The 23977-nt window shown below is 41.2% G+C and overlaps 2 protein-coding genes across 13 annotated transcripts in view; both read right to left on the reverse strand.

Moving 5' to 3' along the window:
- The window catches only part of STAU1 (staufen double-stranded RNA binding protein 1), a 31992-nt gene extending 21643 nt beyond the window's left edge, over positions 1-10349 (reverse strand). For 4 of the 9 annotated variants that reach the window (XM_030502565.1, XM_030502563.1, XM_030502561.2 and 1 more), the window contains exon 1: positions 10159-10349. The gene's annotated coding sequence lies outside the window, so the exon portion shown is untranslated. Of the gene's footprint in view, positions 1-4304; positions 4372-10158 lie in introns of all 9 variants that reach the window. The other 5 variants (XM_030502558.1, XM_030502566.1, XM_030502560.1 and 2 more) reach the window with 4 other exon arrangements.
- Positions 10350-11829: 1480 nt separating this feature from the next.
- CSE1L (chromosome segregation 1 like) overlaps positions 11830-23977 on the reverse strand; it is a 36154-nt gene continuing 24006 nt past the window's right edge. For 3 of the 4 annotated variants that reach the window (XM_030503495.1, XM_030503498.1, XM_030503497.1), the window contains exons 17-25: positions 23822-23919; positions 22793-22943; positions 22078-22286; positions 21247-21344; positions 20959-21044; positions 19827-19908; positions 19258-19404; positions 18387-18618; positions 17177-17706 (exon numbers count right to left, since the gene is read on the reverse strand). In XM_030503495.1, coding sequence (XP_030359355.1) covers positions 17617-17706; positions 18387-18618; positions 19258-19404; positions 19827-19908; positions 20959-21044; positions 21247-21344; positions 22078-22286; positions 22793-22943; positions 23822-23919 — 1193 coding nt within the window. In that variant the 3' untranslated portion in view covers positions 17177-17616. Of the gene's footprint in view, positions 17707-18386; positions 18619-19257; positions 19405-19826; positions 19909-20958; positions 21045-21246; positions 21345-22077; positions 22287-22792; positions 22944-23821; positions 23920-23977 lie in introns of all 4 variants that reach the window. The other variant, XM_030503494.1, reaches the window with a different exon arrangement.

The raw sequence follows: 23977 nt of genomic DNA on the forward strand, positions 1-23977 counted from the left end.
TCCACTTACAACACAAATCCGGGTACTTAAACTGATAGCCACAGCTTATATACTAAACAAAGTGCAACTTTCATGAACAGATTACATTTTAGGCATTCTACCACTTGAAGTTAAAGTTCTTAACTTGGAATGGCAAGCAATAAATGCAGTCTTTACAAGACAACTATTTAGAGCATGAATCTTTTATTATAATCATATACTTCCCCCTGCCCCAGGATGACCAAGAAGAATGCCCAGCCATTTCTGAGGGGAGCACAACTGATGTCCAGCAGAAAATGCTGAAGTAGCTACGACTGGAAAAAGCAAAGGTGCAAGGTTCATAAGTTTTATGAACTACATGTGTGTTTGAAGGTTACTTCAATTTAAGTCAGAACATGTCTCAGTGACAGTTCAAGCATCAATTCAGATTTATTTGGCCTTGCAACACCACGAGCAAGTGCTGGAATTGCTCATAGGCATCTATGTTCATTTAAGAAAAAACACCTCCAAGCCATGAACTTGCACCAGTCAACATGAAGCACTGGGATAGGTCCTTCCTCCACCAACAAATTAGTGTTGGATTTCTCTTCCACATGGATGCAACAGTATCTTCCTGCTCACACAGTTATACCTAAATATACACTAACAGGTTGCTGTTTTGAAGGCTGCCAGAGCTCAGCTGCCCATATCTGCTTACGATCCACATATCAATTTATTTATTAAAAATAAATTTTACAGCCAATTAAATACATTTCACACACAAACACACACACACGTGCACACACACACACAGGTCACTGACAGGTTTTACTGGGGCTGCAAACAAAGGTTTATTCTCTCATAATTTGTAGATGAAAAGAAGAAATCACTGCTCCAGATACCACCAGGGAGCTATTAGTAGCAACACAACTCCACTAGTGCTCTGTAAGCTTCAAATTCTGAACCTGTGAATGGACTTCCAAATGTAAGAGGAGCAGCAATGAGTCAGAGTGAAGTTTTTAGTTAGTTACTGACAAAACAAACCTAAGAGGAGAACCTAGGCTAATGCATTCATGGATACAAAGATTGATGTATTTATTTACTTAAGAGGAAAGAAGCTATAGGGAAACAACAGATACACCAACAGATCTACCATCTAGAATATTTTTACTTTGAAAAAACATCATAAACGTGAGGCTTCTCCTACTACTGCTTCGGTAACTCTGTACTAGAGCGCAAAATCAGTTCAGATCTCATTTGTTCAGAAGACCTCTATGTAGATTATACTCAAAACAAATCTGCTATTTGACTACTAAATTTGCAGAAATTACACACTGGGTGCATTGTAACTGTGAAAACAGTATTAGGGAGTCAATCTAAAGGAACTCCAAGAAGTTGTAAGGCAAAGATGAGAGGGATGTAGAATAAGACTCCAGGGTAATAATTTTATAATCACCAAGTTTCATTCCCAGGAGCATCACTAGAAACACTGAAAAATTTCAAACATAATACAACAATAATAATTGCCTGGAAAAGACTATAAAGTCTTCCTGTGCAATAAAATAAAAGCTAATTTCCCTTTCCTGCTGAACTGCAATGCCCTTCAAAGTAACTGAAGTTAAACAGCTTCTAACCCACATGTTTTGAGAAGACGACACCAAAAGTTTTTGTTTTGAAGCCAGTAACTTCAGGATCAGGCTGGAAAGGAAGTCTGAAATTCTTTTCTGAAAACTGCCTGCCAGAGAACATGGAATTTCTGCTCAAAAATGCATACATTAAAGTGGTTTTCTAGTCATACAATGCAGAGAACAGCACACCAATCCCTAGTACGTTTTCTCCCCCAAGAAGGGAAGTCCCTGACAAGGATATTGTTAGTTCACTTTCTATATTTATGGCAGATCACTACGGAACCTCACAGCGGTACAGCTCAGACCCCTCTCTACTCAGCTCTCTCTCCATCAAGAGTTACAGCCATCAATGTCCAGCCTGGAAAAGCTTTTCTTTAAACACCTCTGGTTAGAGTAATATTCAGGATAGACAAGTCAGCTGTTAGTCACAAAAATCTGTGGAGACTTGAGGTCACATCCTAGTGCTTGAAACAATAAGGTTTTGGAAATTGATCCAATTTCTAACAGACTTCAGCAATGCACATTAGATGACCAGCCCAGAAAACATTGCTACAGACACATCCATAGCTCATAATCTCCTTATTCTCAACATAGAGACCAATCACCCCACTTCTTCAGCAGTCTGGCTGCTTGGTCACATCTAAACAGACAAGGAACGACCCAGGAAAGTGTTTGAAGCACACCTCGCTGGAACCCACCACGTGCACTCCCCAGCCCTTCATCAAACTGAAGAGGTCAGTCCCCAGGTACCTTCCAGGAATCCAAAAGACTTCCAACCTCACAAGGAACCAAGTATGAAGAGTTTAAGCTCAGCTCACTTCATGCATCTGTAAGATAGTAACAATCCCACCCATCTTTCTTTGCAAAATGCTTTGCAATTAGAAATGTAACCATGATTTGATAACCAAAATTACTGTATAAATATGTGGCCTCTGGAGCCATTAATTTATCACGACAGAAAAGACGTACTCCAGAAGATCTTGGGAGTACTCCTTTCTATGACTGTTTCTAAAGGTGGAGGAAAGATAAGCTGCAATGCCTAACCAAAAGAAAGTTGTAGGGAATTGGTAAGCTGCATCTTTACTTGAAATATTAATCTGAAACCTGTAGAACACACTGCTGTTCAAGTTTTGTCCCCAAGACATTCAACTAGCTGAGTATGTGGCCATGCACAGCTGAAGAGAAATTTTTTGTCAGGGAAAGAGTCAAACTGCAATGAAAGTAAAACTTCCCCAATGAAGGTATCATTTTTAACCTAAGCAAATATAATGCTTTTTTCTTCATAAATTGCTACATCATTTCTACATAAATTGCTGCTACATCATCATCATCGTGTTTCTCTCTCCTTCACCAATCTCACATGTTTTTATATTCATATCAGAAGTTGGAACCTCCATCCTGTAAGTCATCAGCAATTCAGAACTATTTCAGATTATGTTAGATTGAAATCAGGAGGAACCAAAACAGAGTAGGCATTAAAAGCATCTTGTGAATTGCTGAGATTCCACTTTACAAATTTCTGCCAATTTTACACACCACATAGTAACTTACAAGATTATACCTTGTAAGTTTATATACACAAATATATGTTTTCTTTTTCAAAACATTCAGCTCATACTTTAACAAACATCTTCAAAGAACAGGCTGACAAGACAAACAGGAATTATGTTTGTATTTTTTCAGCTACCTGTGAAGTTTATTGCACTATAGTTGACTTGTGTGAAGTGTTTCATTAGAACACAAGAACAGTCCATCCTTGCACATTTAAGTATAGGTCGTTTGGGGATTCTATTTTGGGTTTATAGTGCTTTTAATGAAGTAATATGCCTTCTACCTTACAAAATCTTAACTATCCAAGAAAAGTGGACCATAATCTAGAAAGCTGAGCCTAACAACTTATAAAGGCTGTTTCAGTGGGTATAGAGAAACAGAGATGCCAGAACTTTGGGTGGTTTTCCATGTAATTGGGGTTAGCTAATTCAAACTTAACAAGACAAATACTAGTACAAGTAAGTGGCCCCTATACTACCCTCAAAGAATGGTTGGAACTTAAAACCACTCACAAACATCAAAAGGTAGGTGAACAAACAAATGTTCTACTCACACCGTCTTAGCCAGCAACTAATCACAAAACCTGCTCCTTTCCCACCTTCCCACACTTACTTTTTGCTAACTCAGATGTTAATATTTTAAATTTTATTGAGACAGTGTTGCACTAGAGCATTATCCTCATGATGGTAATGACTGCATCAAACAACTCAATGAGCTATGGAGGGTAACAACCTCAGAGAGATGGATTTTCAGATGACAGAGCACTGTTCCCCACTCCAGTTTTTAGATTTCTATTTTCTTTTGGCACAGCATTGCCTGGAACATTCCCAGAAATGTTGAATACATTAAAATACAAAGTTTGGAAGTCATTAAGGTAACCAAAAGGCAAGCAAAGAAATGCACAAAGACGTGAACATAGCCTCAGTCCACTCAGCCAAAAGTAAAATCTTCCTGTGTAAAAGCAAGAATCCAGCATTGTCAGATAAAAGTTCTCTTGGGGCTTTTTTGCGTTATAATTCTCAAAGGTGTTGCAGATAGAAGCCAGAGGATCAAACAAAAACCAGACACTTCCTGTGGATAATCATGTTTTACCACAACTTGTGGTTTATTTAATATGATGCAAATAAAAGGTAAGAAACTTTAATGTTTTAAGTAAGTTTCCTGTACCTTTAGGAGATCCGGGGAGTGCAGATTTGGATTTAGTTCTGAATAGGATATTTATGATGGAGAATGCCTAAAAGGAAAAACAGAGAGTTAGCATTTTGCTTCCTAAAGCTACAAAAACATCTGTATCGATGTCTCACCACTACATCAAGTTTGCCTCATCCATTCGGATGACAAGAATTTGTCTGACCATCAAGCCCTCACTGACAGACTGCTCAATGGAGCTGTGTTTTTCCAAGCAGAATTTCCAACCTGATCCAACAATCATCTTTCCTTGCTTTTTCCCCAAACCCAAGTCTTTTTTCTTACACAAACAGTGGCATCTCACAATAGTGCTCTTTGCAGGATTTTAAGAGACACTGGCCAGTTCTCTTTCTGTAGTAAGGCTTCCAGTTCTGCTGAAGTTAACCTTCTTCCTAACAGCCCTAGAGATCAGCTACTGAAATCAGAGCCAGACCTTAATTCACAAAGCCAAACCAAAAGCAAGCCACTAACCTGAGAAACTCTGGCAGCTATTAACTGCAAAAATCTGATACAAATTCTACCTTCTGGCTACATTTCCAGTCTAATGATTTCACTCATAAACACGCATATAAAAAGAAATCAACCTAGTTAAATCTGTTTTAGAATAAAGTTGTTTCAGTACTGAGTCTGAAACCTGTCACTGCACGGACTGCTCTAAATGGAAATCAAAATGTATTTTATTCTGCTTACAAATATAGCACAAAGTGTTTAATCCTTCTTTTCCATGACTAAAGCCAACTGCGCGCAGATGCTAGCAACATTACTACCAGCAACAAAATGGGCAAGATCTCAGTCTTGATTAAGGTTAGAAGAGAAGACAGACAAACAAGCTCTTGAATTTCCTTCAGTCATTTCAAAACCCTACAATGAATCTTAGAACTATAACCAGTTATCTTGGAAGAGTCCTGAAGAACAGATGAGGACAGAGAGCCTGCAAAAGGCAAACATGGTGCCTAACAGTTAAACAGGAGACTGAAGAAGGAAGAAATGAGGATTATAGTCCCATCAGTTCAACTTTTCTCCTGTAAGTTTTTCTGGAGGCTTAATTAAACATCAGGAAAGCAAGGAAATGGGTAATATTCCCAGGCAGAATCAAAACCAAGTTGTATAGAGAACTGCATTTTCTCCAGCCATCTCTGGAGGTTAAATCAGGCTCAAAAATGAGTCACTTGATGTCAGCAGGAACAAGTACAAGGTTCTGGGCAGGAGCTGTCTGCAGATCAAACACAGGACAGAAAAAGCACCGACACCAGCAGAGTGGGAGAAGAGTTACAACCAACATAACACCATTACCTAACACAAGCTCTTTTAGAAAAAGTGATCATCATGCTGAGATGCAGAAATGGAAAAATAACCTGAGAGATACCTGCAGAAGTCCTCCTACTCTGCACTCAGCATTACCAAGCCCTCGGCTGGAGCACTGCATCCACACAAGCATCACACCTCAATACAGATGTGGACCCAGTTAGCAAAAACAAAGTAGGAAAAGCACAAGACACTCAGCTTTAGAAAAACACAACCTTTAAGGAAAACAGTAAAGGATTTGAGCTTGTATATGCTGAAGAGGAGAGGGCTGGCTGGGGCCTGACAACCAGCAGTCTTCAAGCACATAAAAGGTTTTTGGAGTGGAAAGGAAGAAACTGTTCTTCATGCTTATAGTGACAGAATTAGAAGCAAGAGGCTCAAAAGTGCATCAAGAAAATGCTTTCCAATAGTAATGGTCACAATAAACTATACTGCTTTGGGTGATAGAAGTGACTTCACTGTTGGCAAACTTTAAGTAATTGATAAACATCCATTTAGGAGGAGGGTGGCATACCTGACCCCACAGAAGGATGGACTGCTTCACTCCTTCGAGTCCCTCCCATCCCACATTCCCATGGCTGTGAACACACTGTTGTGTACCTGACTGTAACAGCACGTTTCTCTCTCTGACCAGAGGAAGACAATGGCCTTGTTGTTAAGCCAAAGGTTTGGTAAAAAGGGGATCTCACGTGGGTCCTACCACAGACTTGCTCGGAACTCCGATAAACCACTTGAAAATACAAAAGAGACTAAATCCACAAAGAAATACATCCTGGAGACATTCCAAACCTGCCTGGACGCGTTCCTGTGTAACCTGCTCTAGGTGGCCCTGCCTTGGCAGGGGTTTTGAACTGGATGATCTCCAGAGGTCCCTTCCAACCCTAATGATTCTGTGATATAGGTTTTATTCATTGTCAGGACGAGAATATGGAAAGGTGTCCTATTCCTTAGGAGGCGCAGGTTCGGAAGAATAGAAGTTACAACCTTCTCATTATGCTACTTGTTACAAACTTGCATGTACCCCATTTAAAGCCTTCTCTGCATTCATTCATGACTCACCTGCACCAAGCAGGGAGGGCTTTTTATGGAACGAGAACAAAGCAGAATGAGAAACAGAACAGATACCAGATAAACCCATCAAGATTCAAATTACAAGGACTTCATGACATCACCAACTAAAAACCATGTCATAAACAATACCCAAGAGAAAGTTGTAGCTATAGGAAATGAGGTTTTAAATTAAGCATTGATTTCTTTCTGAAAAGCGGATTCTTCCCAACATAGTGCATCTGAACAGTTACTGACCCTTCAGTCACATAACAAGGAAGATTAATTGCTCCTCATCAACAACAAACTCTGTTCCTAAAGCAGGGAAGTTCATTTATCCCTGTTTCACAGATGGGCAACTACAACACAAACCCCAATCAGCACAAAAGGATTTAGGTATCTGAGGTGGGAGCTAGGCAGTACTGATATACCTAAACAAACAGTGGAATGCACAACATTGACTCATTAATCCCTTTGTCACCTGTATTTTTACACTCCTGTAGCTCTATTGCCACTCGGTATCAACCGACCCTCATCTGAGCATCACGGCAGCGCTTATCTGCCATGCAGGAACAATCTGCTGAGCTGGTCTGACAGAGGCCAGCCCCCCCCCAGCTCAAATCAGAATTTACAGTCATGGCAAAGACAGACCCACTGTTCAGCAACAACAGTTTCACCTGTTGTCTGCAGCCTGTGCAATACTACAGAGCATTCATCACCCAGACAAAAGATTGGTTAGAGATTCCCTCTCTCCTCTCTTTTTAAAGGGGGTTTTAAATAATTCAAATCTGGTGGCTGAGTCTCTTTTGTCCCACACTCAACCATTTTGGAGCACGAAGAACAGATTTCCACAAATTCCAGGAGGCTTGTTGAGATGGTCTCTTTCCTAATACACCTTAAAAACCCTCACGTCAGTGGTAGCTTTGTAATATATAGCATAAAATAGTAAAGTGTTTGGCTGCTACAAGAGTGTCTAAGAACATCATCGAACTATTTACAATTGGAAAGACTAAATAAATATTCACTACAATCCAGAGAAAAAAAGATGACAAATTTTACAGACTTGAGGCTATTTACATGACACAAAGCACCAGCTGAACAATGCTTTCTTCTTAGATAAATCTTTTTCTACAATATTTGGGCAAGACAAGGTACATCTCAAAGGCAACAATCACTGCAGAAAAAGATGATCTTTTCAAGTACTGGTAAGATGAATTCTGAAGGGTGGAAACACTAAATATTAAGCAAATTAGTGGGGAGCAAAGACAGGGATTATTAATAAGAACAGGTGATGAAAAGCTAAAATTTGAAAGTAAAATCTGAAGGAAAAGAGGGAACTAACAGATGCACACACAAAACAGTTCCAAACATAATGCAAACTATGAAACCAGAAAGTGATAAGTCAGTCATGAATAAAGATAAATGCTTCAGTGCTTACTTCGAGCTGAATTAGTTAGTACTGTGACAAAACACTTCACGATTTAGGGTTTTTTCCTGCAGTAGAACAGGTCACAAAGCCACAGCTACTGATCACAGCTACCACGGCAATCAGTGCACGGATCAACTCTGTTGTTGCAGTTGCATCTTCAAGAACTCTAATAAAATCATCAACCCCTTGGCAAGGGCTCTAGATGAAGCAGTTACATTTGTTTTGTAAGTTCCTATATCCTCAGAACAAAGTTGCTGTTCTTCAGCAAGGTGTGAGAGGCACGGAGCAGACTGCAGTTTTGCTCTGACTGTACAGTTACATCACCCCAACTGTATTTCAACCTATGAATACTTTAATTTTGCCACAAAGTACCTAATCCTGATACTGAGAGTGATGAGATGATTAGTGATAAATGTTATGGAAAATTTCAAACAAAGAAAGAGTGGCTGCTTACAATAATAAATGCATCTTGCATGTATCCTTTAAGGACAGTTCTGAAGTGAGATTCTGATCCAGCATCAAAGAATCAAAAATAGAGTAAAAAATTCAACCCATGAGTCCTTTAAATTTTCATCTCTGTAAGCCTGAACGTACAGATTTATTACGTACATGAGATGATCAGCAGATAAACCAGAGATCACTTTATTATCTTATAGCTGCAGCATTAAAACTCAAGTTTTGATGTTCAGTAGTATTAAAGAAAAATACACTTTGGGCAGGTTAAGCAAGGGAACAAGAGAGTGCACTTGCATGGTCTAGTTAGAAGACTTTATAAAAATACTATTCCAAAAGCAGACAAAGGACTTCATTCAGATATTTTATTGCACTGCTATATATACACCTAGCCTTCATTTACATTCCAAATGATGCTCCTCCCAGGTTTGCCTTAAACCTGCCAGAAAAGCAACGACCAAAATACCCAACAGATAAATAAATCAGAGAACTGGCTGTAGTATCACCTACACGGCTAACCCAACCAAACCAATCCCTGTATCACCTCTAGGACAGACAGAAGCAGTGTAAAGATTTAAAAGGAACTTGTTGCTGTTACATCTCCTGAAAAACTAGTGTTGTGCTCAAAAAGCAGTGAAAAGTGAGCCCTGTGCAGCAATGGCTGCCGAACCCAGTGGGCAATGAGGAGAAAGTGGGATGATGCCAGTGTTCAGAAAGCGAGCTAAGGCTGCTAATGCCAGCTGTCTCAGTGTTTGCACTGTAAGCCGTGCAGGGAGAAGGCTGGGGGTGTCTCCTGCTGTTGTCACCATACCTACACCTCTCATCGGAACAGTCAGACAGTTCAGTCGCGGGAGTTTTGCTACCAAAATCATGTGCCCCGAGACTCTGCAGCCTGTGACTGCTGCCACCCGCTCTGGGCAGCCTAGAGAAGTAGGACGGCTGCAGCCACCTTCTCCGCGGGGTTCAGAGAGCCTGACCCAGCTGTGCTGGCACCAAGCCCTGCTCCCGAGGCGCCGGAGCCTCCGAGCTGAAACGGGCACACCGGGCAGAGAAGGACTACCGGCATCACCTGCCCGGGGACCGGGGTGCCGGGTGCTGCCCCGGCCCCGTCCCACAGCGCCCGGGGGGCCGGGCCCCGCCGCCGTCACCCCCCTCGCGGGGGCCGGCCCTGCCACCTGCCGCTCCCTCCATTCGCCCCAGGGGCTGGGGCCACCGCGGGCGCTCGGACTCGGATGGCGGGCGGGGACCCCGCGCTGCCCCCACCAGCGGCCCCATCGAGGCTCGGCACGGACGGCCCCGCGGCTCGCCCACCGCGACCTGCCCCGCTCCCCCCGCGCCGGGCGCTCCCCCGCACCGGGGCCCACCGGGCGGAGGGGACAGGGCTGGGGGCTGCCCCGCCACCGCCCCCGGGAGCCGGGCTAAGCCCCGGGCGGGGCGGGAGCGGCGGCGGGAGGGGAAGCAGGGGGGGCGGGTCTCCCGCCGCGGGGGCTGCCCCCTCCCCACAGCCCCGCCGGCTCGGCCCCCGCTAGGCCCCGCCACCGCCACCCCCCGCCCCGCCGCCTCGGCGCCGGGGGGGAGCCCGGGCCGCCCCCCCCTCACCTGGCTGCCTGGGCTGCGGCTCCCGGGCCGGCGGGTGGTGCGGGCCAGCGGGCGGCTCAGTCCATGGGCCGGGTCCCGGGGGGGGGCCGGGGGCGACCGCGGCAGCGGAGGGAGGCGGCGGGCACAGGGCAAACACTAAAGAGAATGAGCGGGGCCAGCTCCGGCCGGGGAGGAAGTGACGGCACCGCGGCGGGGAGGCTGGGCAGGCGAGTAGCCAATCGAGAGCTGCCGAGCCCCCGTGGGCACCGCCCTCCTTGCGCTCTCAACCAATGGGCGCAGGGGCCGGCTGGCAGCACCGCCTCCTTCGCGGCGACTACAGGTCCCGGCGTGCCCGGGAAAGAACCGCAGCCCGGCAGGGGGCGGGGGGACTACAACTCCCGGCGTGCCCCGCGCCGCGCCGGCCTGCCCGGCAAGATGGAGGTGCGGGGGGGACCCGGGGCCCGGCCCCCACCCGCTACCGGCAGCCGCGGCTCTTCCGCGGGCCCCGCAGCGGGCGGCGGCGGGAGTGGGGCCCCGCGGGAGCGGAGCTGCTCCCTGCACCTCGGTTGTGCTCGGGTAAAGCAGAGACACGCGTGAAACACCCGCGTTCCGGTGGCATCGCTGCGTCCATAGCAGGAGAACAGTCGGAAGCGAGAGGAACGCAGGACCCGGCTGGGTCCCCCGGGAGCGGGCTGAGGAGAGGGGAAGGGCGGAGGGCGAAGGCGCCCTGCGGGCAGCAGGGGAGCGCTCAGGTTCAGCGCTGGGTGAAGCTGGTTCCAGTTAATGGCGAACGGCAGCGGAGTGGGGGTTTGAATAGAATAAGAAATCCCTAATTTCAAAACACGTGTGAGCGGGGAAGATACACAAGTAAAACCAGTAAGCACACACGTACATGTCCCTTCAACACACACTGCGCAGGAAAGCATTCCACAACTTGTGTGTAGAGCTGCACACAACAACGTTTTTAAAGTCGGCAGCTGACTGGGGGATGCTTAAATTCGAGCTCTGCGTTTGAATCGAAAGAGGGTATGTAAAAGGTAACTCTGGTTGTTCCTGTGCACGGCTTTAGTTTGCCCCCATTGCATCTATCCCCCAGTTTCCCAAAGTCCTCCCACAACTGCCAATAATTAAGCGCCACTATCTCAACCCTGGGATTGTTCCTGCTGGACTCTTGGAATCACTGCCCGGAGTGAATCAGTACATCAGTGAAGTCAAAGCCAAGATATGAATGTGTGTTTTACATTAGGAAAGCAAAAGTTCCAGCATGCCACTACTGACATCTGTAATTCCTAATAACTGTAGACTTCTTGTACAAAATGAGCCTTTCAGTACTGTTACATTGCTTCAGACACCACAGCTCTTGAAAGAAAACTGGAAACTACATTAACAGTAGTGTTCGGCTGCCCTGTTCACCTCTGACACAGCGGGAAGTTTCCCTTCATGGGTTGCTGTAACAATGGAAATGCCCTACAAGATTTAAATAAATGGCATCATTAATTGTTTTAAAGTTAAAAAGCATTAACTAGATTAAAGACACCACTTTTCCTGTATGGTTTCTTAAAGCAATACAACTGCTTTACTGCAAATCTGCACTTGCAAAGCAGCAGACAAAAATCACATTGCAACATTCAACAGTTCCCATTGTGCTGGAATAGGTCGGTCCATTCTGTCAGAAAAAGATACTATGAGAGCTTTTTGGTTTAGAAATACTTTATCTTTCTTAATAGGTAAAAATACATTTTAAGTCACAAGGTTGCATTTAAACCCTATGGCATCATTAAACTGCACGTTGGTAATTTCTGGCATTGTTCAGCAAAACAAAGTGGCTTTCACAAGCCCACAACATTTACTGACCAACACATGGAACTTAATTCTACAGAAAACACAAAAGCCTTCAGTCAGTCAGTGCAGAGAATCACAGCGACAACATTTCAGCAAAACAAATCAGAAATAAAACCCAATATACCTAAAGCTCCATATCCACTTCTGTATTTAACACTGATATGGATTCCAAAGATACCATAAAGAAAATACATCATACACTTAAAATCAATTGACAATAGAGCATTTAGAAGACATTCTCCAGTATATAAGTATATAGATATATATCCCATATCACATTTACACACCTATTCATATGTTCTTGTGGTCTGTTGCATAACAACGTGTGCTGTTAGATGCTTTAAGTATTCCAAGCCAGCAACAGTTATATTTCAGAAGGAAATGAAATTTCAACTGTTGTGTAATGGTTACTGCAAAGGCTTCAGGTTGTCTGTAACAGAAACAACATTGGTGCAGGTTTTGTGTTGAAAGTTCAATGGAGACAGGGAAGCCCCAACTTCACTTTCTGTTCCCAGATTGAGTTCCCAGATTAAAAGTTCAGGTTTATGTTCTCTTTTTCCAGAAAACTGTGAACTTCTGGGTTAGTGTAAAATCTGCAGGATTGGGACAAAAATGTGTCTGCAGCCAGATTACAAAATTGAACATAATTTAAACAAATACCTATGTAATTCAGAAGTCCAAGGAACACTCAAATACCCAACGCATTTGTCCTTTCATCTGAAGGATATTTGCTCCTCTATTACATGTATGATTATTAATTATTCAAAAGTGTTACAGAAGACTTTTCCACTCTTCTCTATGCAGCAGCTTAAACAAGGACAGAGACTTATTTCTAGCTAATAATTAGGAAAATATTTGAAACTTTCATTGTCTTTTATGCAGCAGTCTGCAATTACACTAATCTCAGATGTTCATGTAGAAATCTGCTATTTGTTATTAATATATTTTCTTTGTTAAATACTTACTTCAAAATACCCCTATATCAGGCACAAAACCAGTGTGAATTTCTCTTCACAGCTTTTGAAAATGACAACTTTTTACTAGGAAGCTAAATATAAGAACTAGCTGTGCTAAACCCCCTTTATTTTGCTTTTCTGACACATTATTCACTTGTAACAAAATATCTTTTACCTTCTATTAAGATTTATTACTTTATTATTAAAGCATTTTCTTTTATTCTCATCTTGAATACAATACAGCAAGTCCAGCATAAGCTTTGACCTCGCGTGAATTAGATTATTGACAAGTTTTAAGCCTGTAGTCACTTTGCAACTAGCTGTCAATGGAAGAACTGAGCCTTTCATGTACTAGCTGGTACCTGGTATTACTGCCCACATCCCCCAGGAACACCTCAGATTTCCTCTAAATTATGTTAAAGGCAATAATGACTTCATTTAAATAAGTAAGTGTAGAAAGCAAAGGGAAAACAAAGCATTTACCCTACTGTGAGAGCTGGTAAGTTTATAGATAGATTTAAATGTTCACAGAGAACTCACACCCGGAGCCTGTCTTTGTCAGTTCACAACTGCACGATTCTAAAAGCAAACACCTGAAGCAGGAGAAGATGCTTTGGTAATACTTCTGCTGAGGGCTAAAAGCACAGGCATGACTCTTAGCTTTATTTTGTTGATGGAATCAGCAATACAGGTAACAGCTTTTAAGCAATCCTGTTGTTCCTATGAAGAAAGGATTAAGCTGTTTTAAGACAAATGTCAAGGTTTGGTGCTGAGGAGCTTTGGCACAAGGGAAGTACGAGCCATTGCAGCGCACGGGGTGTAGCTGTACCCAGACCAGCTTCCCGTGCAGCGCTGTGTGCAGCCTGGCAGAGGCAGCTCTGTTTGTCAGGTGAGACAATTTACTCCCCCAAAGGCAGCTGGATGCTGACATCCCCATACTGCTGCAGCCAAGCTGGTTTCATTATCCAAGCTCGTGCAGGTGCATGGATCCCACACTCCAACCTTCTTCCACAGTTTTGTCAAAATGTTTTCCAAGTGATTCACCAGCATTTTTGACAGTTTGAAGCGTGCAGGGTTGGGACTGACAAAGGGAATGACAACCCTTTGCTGTACAAGGATGAGTGAACTTCAGGGAAAGGTATAACTGAACGAACTGTAAACAAAGATTGCTGTGACCAGCATTAAGCCAGAATCTTACACGATGCCTTATGGTTACAGTACAAAGACATGCTCTGACAGCTTCATTCTGGCCTACCCTCCACTTCTTGACAATATTACAGCTCTCAGGAAGGCTGTTCCTGTAGGAAAGGTGGTGGAATGAGTACAGAAGTACACACCACAGTCGAAGAAGTGCAGCCCAATAGAAGAGCCTAAAGAAGATCAAGTTTTCTGAAAGCAGAAATCAGCTGAAAGAGTGTGCTCTGGCCTCCTCAGAGAATTTTCAGAATGAAACATCTGACTCACTGAGAGGATGACCCTCATCTTAGCATGTATTTGTATGAAGAAAAATAGAACTTTGCTTTAGTATGTGCTGCCACCACTGCAGGAATGCTGGTCATATCGTGGCCCAATTATGACCCAAGAAAACAAGAATATGACTCGTCTTGAGGGTGGTGGTGACTATCTTCCCCCCCACCTTAAACCAACAATAAGGTATTTCTTCTGCTACAAAAGCCCCAGGACGTTATCTAGAAGCTGACAACCCACAAGTCAGTCAGTAGGCTCCAGAAAAGGACAGCAGGTTATAGAGTTATGTGGCATCAGAAGATCCCAGAATAGGTGTCCCTTTGCCCATTTCATACTCAAAAAGGAGCAAGTAATCTTTTTCCTCTTGAATTTGAATAATCTGCTATTATAGTTGCAAAGGAGAATTGGCTACTTATTTTCAAAAGTGTTTCAGAAGATGATCTCAGGTGATGGGCAGGAGTTAACGGTCTAACAATGAATTAGATGCTCCCAAGCCTCAGAAGATCCACTGACACCAGGTTGTTTCCAGCCTGAGCTTTGTAAAGAAACTCGTATTTGCCCAACTACTTAACAAGGAATACACTGAAGGGTGGCCTAGAAAAGTTCAACAATCGGCAAAAACACTGTCATGACATTACTTGCACCAGTTCCCACTAAAATTAACAGATCAATGTAATCAGAACATTGTGTTGCCTTCTGAATCTTGAGAATGGGAGGTGTCAGAAGCAGCAGTAAGGTCTCCACCTAAATGAAGACGAGGGCGCAGCCAATACCATTTGCCTGTACCCTGAAGCAGAGATGCATCTGCTTGCCTGCATTACACTTGAAAAGTTCATTTCCCTGAAAGGGTCAGTGCTCTATACAAACACTTGCATGCCTTACGAAATGTGCAGAACATGTCAGGACTAAATAACATGTCACTAACGGTGCCACAGCCACGTCTACAAAGTCTAAGTTACTCTGAGTGAACTAAAGGACAAGTATGCCACTAGTATTTGTTGATCTGAAGTCACTTAGGCACTTACTCACACAGAATGTCTGTCCAACAACAAAAAGTCACACGTTGCAGGAAGTGCAAGATCGTGAACATCGAGATTCACCCATATGTTTCCATTCAGAAGAGCCAATTTTTCTCTGGCTGCCTTTCAAAAAGGTTCTGGGTTGTTGCTGTAAATCCTGTCCAGTTCCATCTATGTTGCTACTGGTAAGATAAGAAACGTCTGTTAACTTGCATATCTCAGCAACCTGACCCTTACAGAAATCTTGCTTAGAACTGCAGAACTAAAATGGCCTAATACAAACCCCTTAATAGTGCATCATGCTGAAGAACTCATTTCAGCACAAGGTTGTCTAGCACACACGTGTAATAGGCTGTCTGCTTGAAGAGATGCAAAGGTAACATGTCACAGCACTGTTACAGGACCACCAGTACCAATTTAATTCTGGTTTTTCAAGGCTGACAGGAAAAAAAGGTCTGCAAGTTCTCTGTAGAATTGTTCTCCCCACTATCCAAGGAAGAAGACAGAGCTGCAGAGCAGCTTTCTGAGTATCCTTTCAGCTTGCAGGTTTTGAATGACCACAGCTCAATTAACACTGACATTCGAGGTAGGCATTCAGTTCCTTGCAAATGTCACACATCTCCCATGTGGTTTCAGCCTGTCTATTGACATTCATTCCACAAGGCGCTTCGGCAAACTCGTAACACACATCACAGTCTCTCTCATCAGCATTAAGGCAGATGTTTTTCTGATCACCACTGTATTATTTCACTCTTGAGAACTGCTTTCATTTCATACCTAGGAACAAAGAGGGTCTTACACTGCATGACAGACCAGATTCAAGAAAACCTGTTGACACTGACTCATTCAACCCATTTTTAGGCACTTAGTAGTTTAAATCCATTGTCTAACAAGCAACTAATTTCTTTATATATTGAGATATGGCCAGCGTGTGCTCTCACATGGCAGCCACAGATACTAAGAAAGAACAGCTGATTCTGCCCTATGGTTCACCCTCAGTAGTTTCAGTAACTTTCTTGATACAAGGCCCAGCTTCAACATGCATTTTAACTACAACCAACCAGTCCAGATTCAAGTCACCTGCAGCATTTCTGTGGACAAGTAACTAAAATCTGTCATGTAGGACATGGCTTAATATGACATTAAGCCTGAGACTTCACTCTTATTCAGGAGTTTTTCAGTCTCTATAATTAGATCTATTTACACCCCTGCAGTACCAGTGCTCTAAAAGCCTGTGTGGTCTAGTAGCTTGCTGCCCAGGCCACCTAAGAACACAGTAAAGCTCAGGCATTTAGTCACTTAAATAGCCATAACTACAAGGTAAACTGTTGCATTTAGAATTCAAGGTACCAAAGCTAATCAGTATATTTATGAGGAGGCAGAGAGAACATCTGAGTTAACTCTAAAATCACTGCTTCAGCTTTAATACATCACTAAAAATCCACTTGGAGACCGATACCCACTCTAAGAGGGTGTATTACTTGCTTTTACTGCACTACACTGACATATCTTGTTCAAAGGAGAAGGGGTGCACCTGTTGGTGGGTATCAAGAGCGATAATAGCTTTGGATCTTCTGCCAAAGTTTAGATTTGCTCCGTATGATCCTACAATGTATTTAAACTATTACTTAAGAGATTAAGAAAAATCCTCACAGTCCCACTATTCTACATTCTATCCTAAGTTTAAAACATTAGCCTCTTTTTTTAAACCAACTACATTCCTCTAAAACAGTAAGCGCACAGTGACAGGCATTTTAAACAAGTACTTCTTATTTATTCACAATTTAGATAAAGTTTAAGGAAAAGACAAAAGAAATACAAAGGACAACATCAAAATGAAAAGGAATTTTAGTGACCGAAGTGAGTTTCTACAGCCAGTGCTCTCCATACATTTCAAAATGTTATCCAAACACTGCAGATGCAGATTTCAAACAAATCCCATAACAAACCGCTATGACTATTCCCTTCAAAATTAAACTGGGAATGGAAGTTAGCCACCTTTTATCTATGAGTACACAAACCACCAAATTCTTTCCATTTCAGCTTAAAGCCACATTTATCTTGTACAAGATGGATTCTGCAATACATTTTCAAGTAGCATTTTTCATTTTGTCTGAGCTCTGCTATAAAAAAGTCAGTGTCAACCTTCTGTATAACAAAACCGCTTTTGATCTTGCTTGTGGAATATATGCAACTCAGAGCAGTGTCACACTTGCAGCTTGGAGGTATCCTTGGAGATACTGCAACGCTTCTGCATTCAGACTAGTACTCAGCATTGATGGAACCTTAAAACATACGACAGAGCAGAAGTGTCAATGTGTGTATACATTAAACTACTGCTACAGCCTGTTAATCACTGTGTCAACATACGGCATGAAGTCAAACGACATCCTGAGAGCAGCAGTTTTTCCACTGTGAAAGCAGTTGCTGGAATTACAATTCCTGATGCTGACAGTTTTATGTACTACTTATCTGAACCAAATCCAAAAGAAGAGTAGAGAATACCTTCAGTTAGTAAAGCAGTATTTGGATCAAGTGAACATCAGATCTCAGGCAATCTTTACTTACCAAAATCTTGACAAAACAAAGGCACCTCGGGTTAAAACAGTTAACTGCAAACTGAACTTGTTTAAGTTAACGTGAGTTGCCTGAAATTTCCCAAGTACATACAATTGAATTGGAGACAAGTGTTAAATTACATAAAAGTGGATCAATTTTCATTTAAGAAATGGCATATTTAAAGCTTATTGCTAAATTAGGTAACGTGAAAATACTTCCTAAGATTACTAGGCAAAAAGCCTTACAAAAGCTATATTCCTGTAAAGAAAGAGCAATACCTTGCATTCTGGTTACGATATACTTCGTTTTGGTGATTATCAACCATCAGTAAGAGAATTCCATTATCAAAAAAACATTTATTCTCTTTAAAATTTAGCATTAACATGCATGTATAGAAGTCACCTACCCTGCCTGGGCATGCTGTAGACAGTTTGTGAAGAGACTGTGCCAGATGGATTCTAGGATTGTTCACCATTTGACCTACAGGATCGTGTTCTTTTTTTCCAGCAAAGGCTAGCTGAGAGAATGCAGTCTGATATCCTGGAGTATCTTCGATGTCAATGAAGTGTTCTTCATCAGGGATAGTGTCATCCTCAGGCAGTTCGAAGAGGCCAATGAGGGCCTGCAGCAAAGGAGTCCTTCATGGAAAGAGGGGAGGATAAAATTAGAGTGCTTAAAATACAGTAGGACAGAGGGTATTTTACAAGAATGTTCAAATTACTTGGAACCCTTTACAATTTAGCCCTTGCAGGTACTTGCTTAGCTAATGAAATGGTAAGCTAAGCTAAAAGAATTCTGAATCTATGTATTTTACAGGCATAATGTGGGCTCCTATTAAAAGCAGGAACAATATATTTATTTATCAGGTTCAATTGTCATGAAGTATACCTAAAAAACTATTTTCCAGATTATATCTTTTCTCTTGGTACATTAAAAAATAAAGTTCCAATTCAGGGATGCAATTACTGTCATTAAATTCAGGCTGCCTGACATCCCAGCCAGCCACACTGGCTTACAGTATTTCTAGAGAGCTTTCCCCAAAACTCTACTTTCAAGCTAAGATCTTGCTGTCCCTCTGCCAGATTGTAAGAATGCTCACGTCTTTTGACTAGTAGAACAGGAAGCAGTATGAAAAGCCTGAAACTCAGCCTCATAGCAATAGCAGGGGTGAAGAAATCACACTGGAGTTTATTTGAAGAATATATTTTGATGATAGTTTACATTTTCAAAACCTCAAATAGCCTCCCTAACAGAACTTGAAGAAGTGTTCTACATACCAGAGCTTGGTGTACTCGGTGTCCATCATAGCAGGACATTCTGTTAGTATTTTTGTAATGCCAACAGCACAGATTTTCTTTTCAACTTGCCCAGAAACTTTCTGGATTTCGGGAATTATAATTTTATCCAAAACCATTCCAAACATCCTATTATGACATTAAAAGAAAAAGTATTAGAAAGCCTTATCAGACTTATGGTGAAAAAGAAAACCAGAAACAATATGAATCACTAGGGAAAAGGGAACACCAGATCACTTGTTAAGATGCTGCCCTGCTGCAGTGGATGCCTAGTAGAAATTCGAGCGTACAAACTTTTCACAAAGGGAAAGGAATAGAAACATCACTCTTTGCTTTTTGTGACTTGCTTACGAGATTAATATCTTGAACTATCAATGAGGAACTGTGGGCAGCAAATCAGAAAGAAAAACTGCAAGACAACCACATTGGAAGCAGCACTTGGCCAGTCAAATCAGTGACATGCAGTTTGCAATTTCATCTGAGAACTATTTCCTACTTTAACAGATAAAAATTACACAGCAGACTTAAATTAAAAAAACAACCATACTAACTTTGGCTGTATGCCATCAAATATCTCCTGCAGAGCCAATGCCCCGTATTTTATGCAGTATAAGTTAATGAAGACTAGGAAACCTGTAACAAGAGAAAGGTCAAATTAAAACTCAACATAAAAGCAAAAGAACAGCTTCAGAGCAAGCAGCAAAATACACTCTAACAAGTTTTTCAAGGGGATAGAAACAGCAGTCTTTATAAATGTTCAGTGAAGTACATTAACTTGCTACTTTGAAGTCTGCCTAAAAACTGCTGATCTCCTCACATACTGTAAGGCAACTAAGTCAAGATTCAGTCTTTTTTCCCCTTAGAGCCATTATAAAGCATTAGAAAAGCCATTTACAATTTTGACCAAAAGAACTCTTCAATACTTTCAGCCAAAACCATAATGCAATGCAATTTTTCAGATCAGTTGTGAATTGCTTTGGTTGGCCTTTGTACCAGAGCACAGATGCAATGCAATAATAGCACCACTTAAATTCTGTTTGTGGAAGACCATTAGAAGCAATCCTATCGTTCTTGCTGCTATCAGGTGGCATTAAGTAATAGGATTAAGTAATAGACATTGCACAATTTGTGTAGTGATAGTATCATTACATTAATCAGTATGACAATAGTTCTCTTGTTAGAGCAGGAATAATCAGTATATATATTTCAATCATTCATCACAGCTTTGCTAGTTTACCATAAAATCTTATCAATAACTTAAGTAATATGAAGGCAAGATGACACAAAAGGATAAAATATTTAACAATAATAGCACACAACTATACATAACAAAGGAAGTGTGGTCAATACTACTGTGTTGTGTGAGTTTGCTGGTATTAGTGGAAGATTAAAATGGAGACACTTCCAGATAATTGATGATATCAAAGAGTAAGAAAGTAAGAGGAATACAGAAGCCTTTTTCTGTATTTTAGTTCCATTCCTTCAGTTTTCATGAAATAAGTGTCACGTCCTGTGGCAACTGCCCTATATGCCAGCCTTGATTACACAAGTCGAACCAAGTCATTGATGTTAAGAGTCACTAGTATCCCTCCACCTGCACAGTCACAGAACACAACAGGATACTTATCGAGTACAGCGGCACGTTCAAAACTGTTGAAGCTATTTATATAGCGAGGAACTTACTTTTAATAAATTTTGTTGTTTTGGAATTTTGAAGTCTTTGGAATAGTAGAATGAAGATTTGTTTCCTGTACTGGTCAACTGATTCACTGGAAATGTAAAAGAATAGTTATTCAATCCATACCAGGATTTTACTAATGTCACTTCACAGAAAATGTATACAACTGAACAAATCTATTTTACTGATGTACCATTTTTCAGTTGTTAAACATTAAATATGAAGTGTACAAACATACCAAATATTAAACTCTACAGAAATTAGTTCTGAATGTAACTTCAACTCATACTTACGGAGGCATATGCTCTATGATACTGTTTAGGAGATAGAATCCTTGATGGTCGTTAGCTTTAGAGGCAATCAACTTCTGGAATACACCTAACAATCCAGGCTGTAAGCAAAGCAAATATAAAACTCTATGCAACAGTTCTTTATATGTGACCTTCCAGAAAGTTGGCTTTTACCATCTAAGGCATACACCAAGGCAAAAGCTTTCATAACCTAAACCGGGATTCTGTTCCTGCAGTTAAGGACGTGGGCGGCAGATTTCTATAGGACCAAGTGATGCTGCTTTCAGCATTAAGATTAACCTTGATCAAATGAACACCAAAGCCAATTTGAACACGCATGTCTGCTTCATCAATGTCATGGTCTAATCAAGTCTGACTATAGCAGATCATGCAGCAGAAATAACAGAAGTTAAGTACGCAGAATAAATCTCCCACTGAATTCACTAATCCTCAGATCTCCCAAATTTTGGTTCCTCCTCACTCACTCAAGACTGTTCTGAACAGAACCTCTACGAGCTTTCCCAATACACAGTGTTCAACATGAGGCAAATGAGGTGGGAAAATTGTGGAAACTTACCTGCTTGCAAAAACCAAGTGCAGGAATATTACATCTTAATTGGCAAAAGCATGACAGTCCAGGATTTACCTCATCCACATAAGGAAAAAGCATCCAAAAAAAGTCTGCATGCATTGTGGTTTTTGTCTTTCCATGTAAGCACCATTCATTTAAAGTACAAGTACAAATTCTGCACAAATCCAGCTATTCACTAAAGGAAATAGTTCCTCATAATTCTAAATCTTAAATCAACATGTGACTAAGTCAGTCCAACTTACAATTTTGTCAGCAGCAGCACTTGCTATTGTATTGGCACCCCGCTCTAAATAAGCCTGCAGGAGCCGGACCAAAGGAGGAATGTTTCCTGTCCTTTCCCATAATACTGGCTGAAGTAGATGAGGAAACAATGCCATATAGGATGATGGGATTTCATTTTTATGCATTTCTAGAAGTAGGGACATCACTTGAAACACATATGGAATGAACTCTGGAAAAGAAATTATGACATTTACAAATTCAGCAAAGAAGTCACTGCCAAGTCCTGGGAACCACAGATCTATTGACTGAACCTATAGTTTTATGATATTAATACAAAGATTTCAACAAATAAAACCCTGGAGAAATGTATCACTTCCCAAATATAATTATTCCCAAAATATGCAAACATTGTATATATACAATTTCTATTTCCTCTATTTGTTAATGTTTCAGAACATGGAAAACAAACTACTAGAAATAAGGCAATATAATTAAGAATAATAAAAGGCTTTGGAGTAGTGATCGTTAAGTATTTTTAAAGTAGTTTGTTTTAAGAAGAAGTTAATACAGTTGATGTACTCTACAGAACAACCCAGATGCTTCCTAGAAGTGGCTGTGAACATGCTGTGTTCTCACTTGAATTTCCTGTGTTACAGAAAATCTGCCATGAGGTAAATCATAGCAATCAATTATAGTAGAGAGAGAGAGCACAAGCACTTACTGATTTTAATTTACCTTGCACATCATTCTGTAGTATCTCAGTGAACACCATAAACAAAGCCTCTTCAAAGCTTCCAACTGCATCAGGGTTTGCTTTGCATGTTATCCTTATCGACAAGCATATTGACTCAAACATGTAATGGTTAAAGTGAGGTTTGCTTGGATTCTAAAAACAAGTCATAAAGAGATAATTGACCCAAACTTGCAGCCAAGTCACTTATTTCACAAAACACATTTTTTATTTCAACTGAATTCTAAGTTAGCCATTAAGAATAAGGATATTTATGACTTATTAATATGCTAATGACATTAATTTCATAAAAGCAAACATAAAAACCTTTAAAGCATAAAAGAAGGGTGGTTTTATAAATATTTTCAAGACAACAAATGTTTTTCAGAAGCTCTACATAAACTAGCAAACACTTAAAGTAACACAAAACCTAAAAAATTATTTTTTAATCCTGTGTCTAGTCAAACCTTTGTTGAACACTTCTTATATGCTGCAGTGAAGTTTAATCTATACATAGTAGAAGGTTTCTGGATAGTTGATAAAGGTATTCTAAAGCATTCCCTAATGTCAACATCGAAGGCTATGAGTCCAGTCTGAACAAAAAACTAAACTAAGAATTTTACCCACCAAAAGTAAGAGGGCAATTTATTTAATTTAATGCCACATTTCAGTACCTACATTTAATATTCAGCTCAGAAGCTTCATGGACAAAGGAAAAAGGAGCTGTGAGAATGACTGTGAGATCATTGTAAAGGTGGCCTCTGCACAAGCAAACATCCATACTAGAACAAGCTAGTACTACAAAAAGATTTCATATGCCGTTTCCAAATTTCAGATGAGAGCAAGGGAGAATGATTTGAAAGTATGCCCCAGAAGCAAGACAATACTTCACTGAAAGGCTGTTTTAACTTATTTTAGCCAAAAAATATTGAACAGCATTCTAAGAGAACACAAGCAACAAGGTATACATAAGTCTGTAGAAAGACTGCTCTGAAAGGTAAGAAGTGAACACTTTGCTCAGCCTGTTTCTTTACCTTACTGACAGCCAGCAGTTTCTGTGTAAGCTGTGTGATGACAGAAGGGATGTATGGAATTATGGTTTCCTGTAGCAGAGAAAAACTCCTCATGATGGCTGCAAATAAATCGAAACTATTATCTTCTGAAGACAAACATATACTTCTGCCATCCAT

This window comes from Strigops habroptila, chromosome 13 (assembly GCF_004027225.2).
Source record: "Strigops habroptila isolate Jane chromosome 13, bStrHab1.2.pri, whole genome shotgun sequence".
NCBI lineage: Eukaryota > Metazoa > Chordata > Aves > Psittaciformes > Psittacidae > Strigops > Strigops habroptila.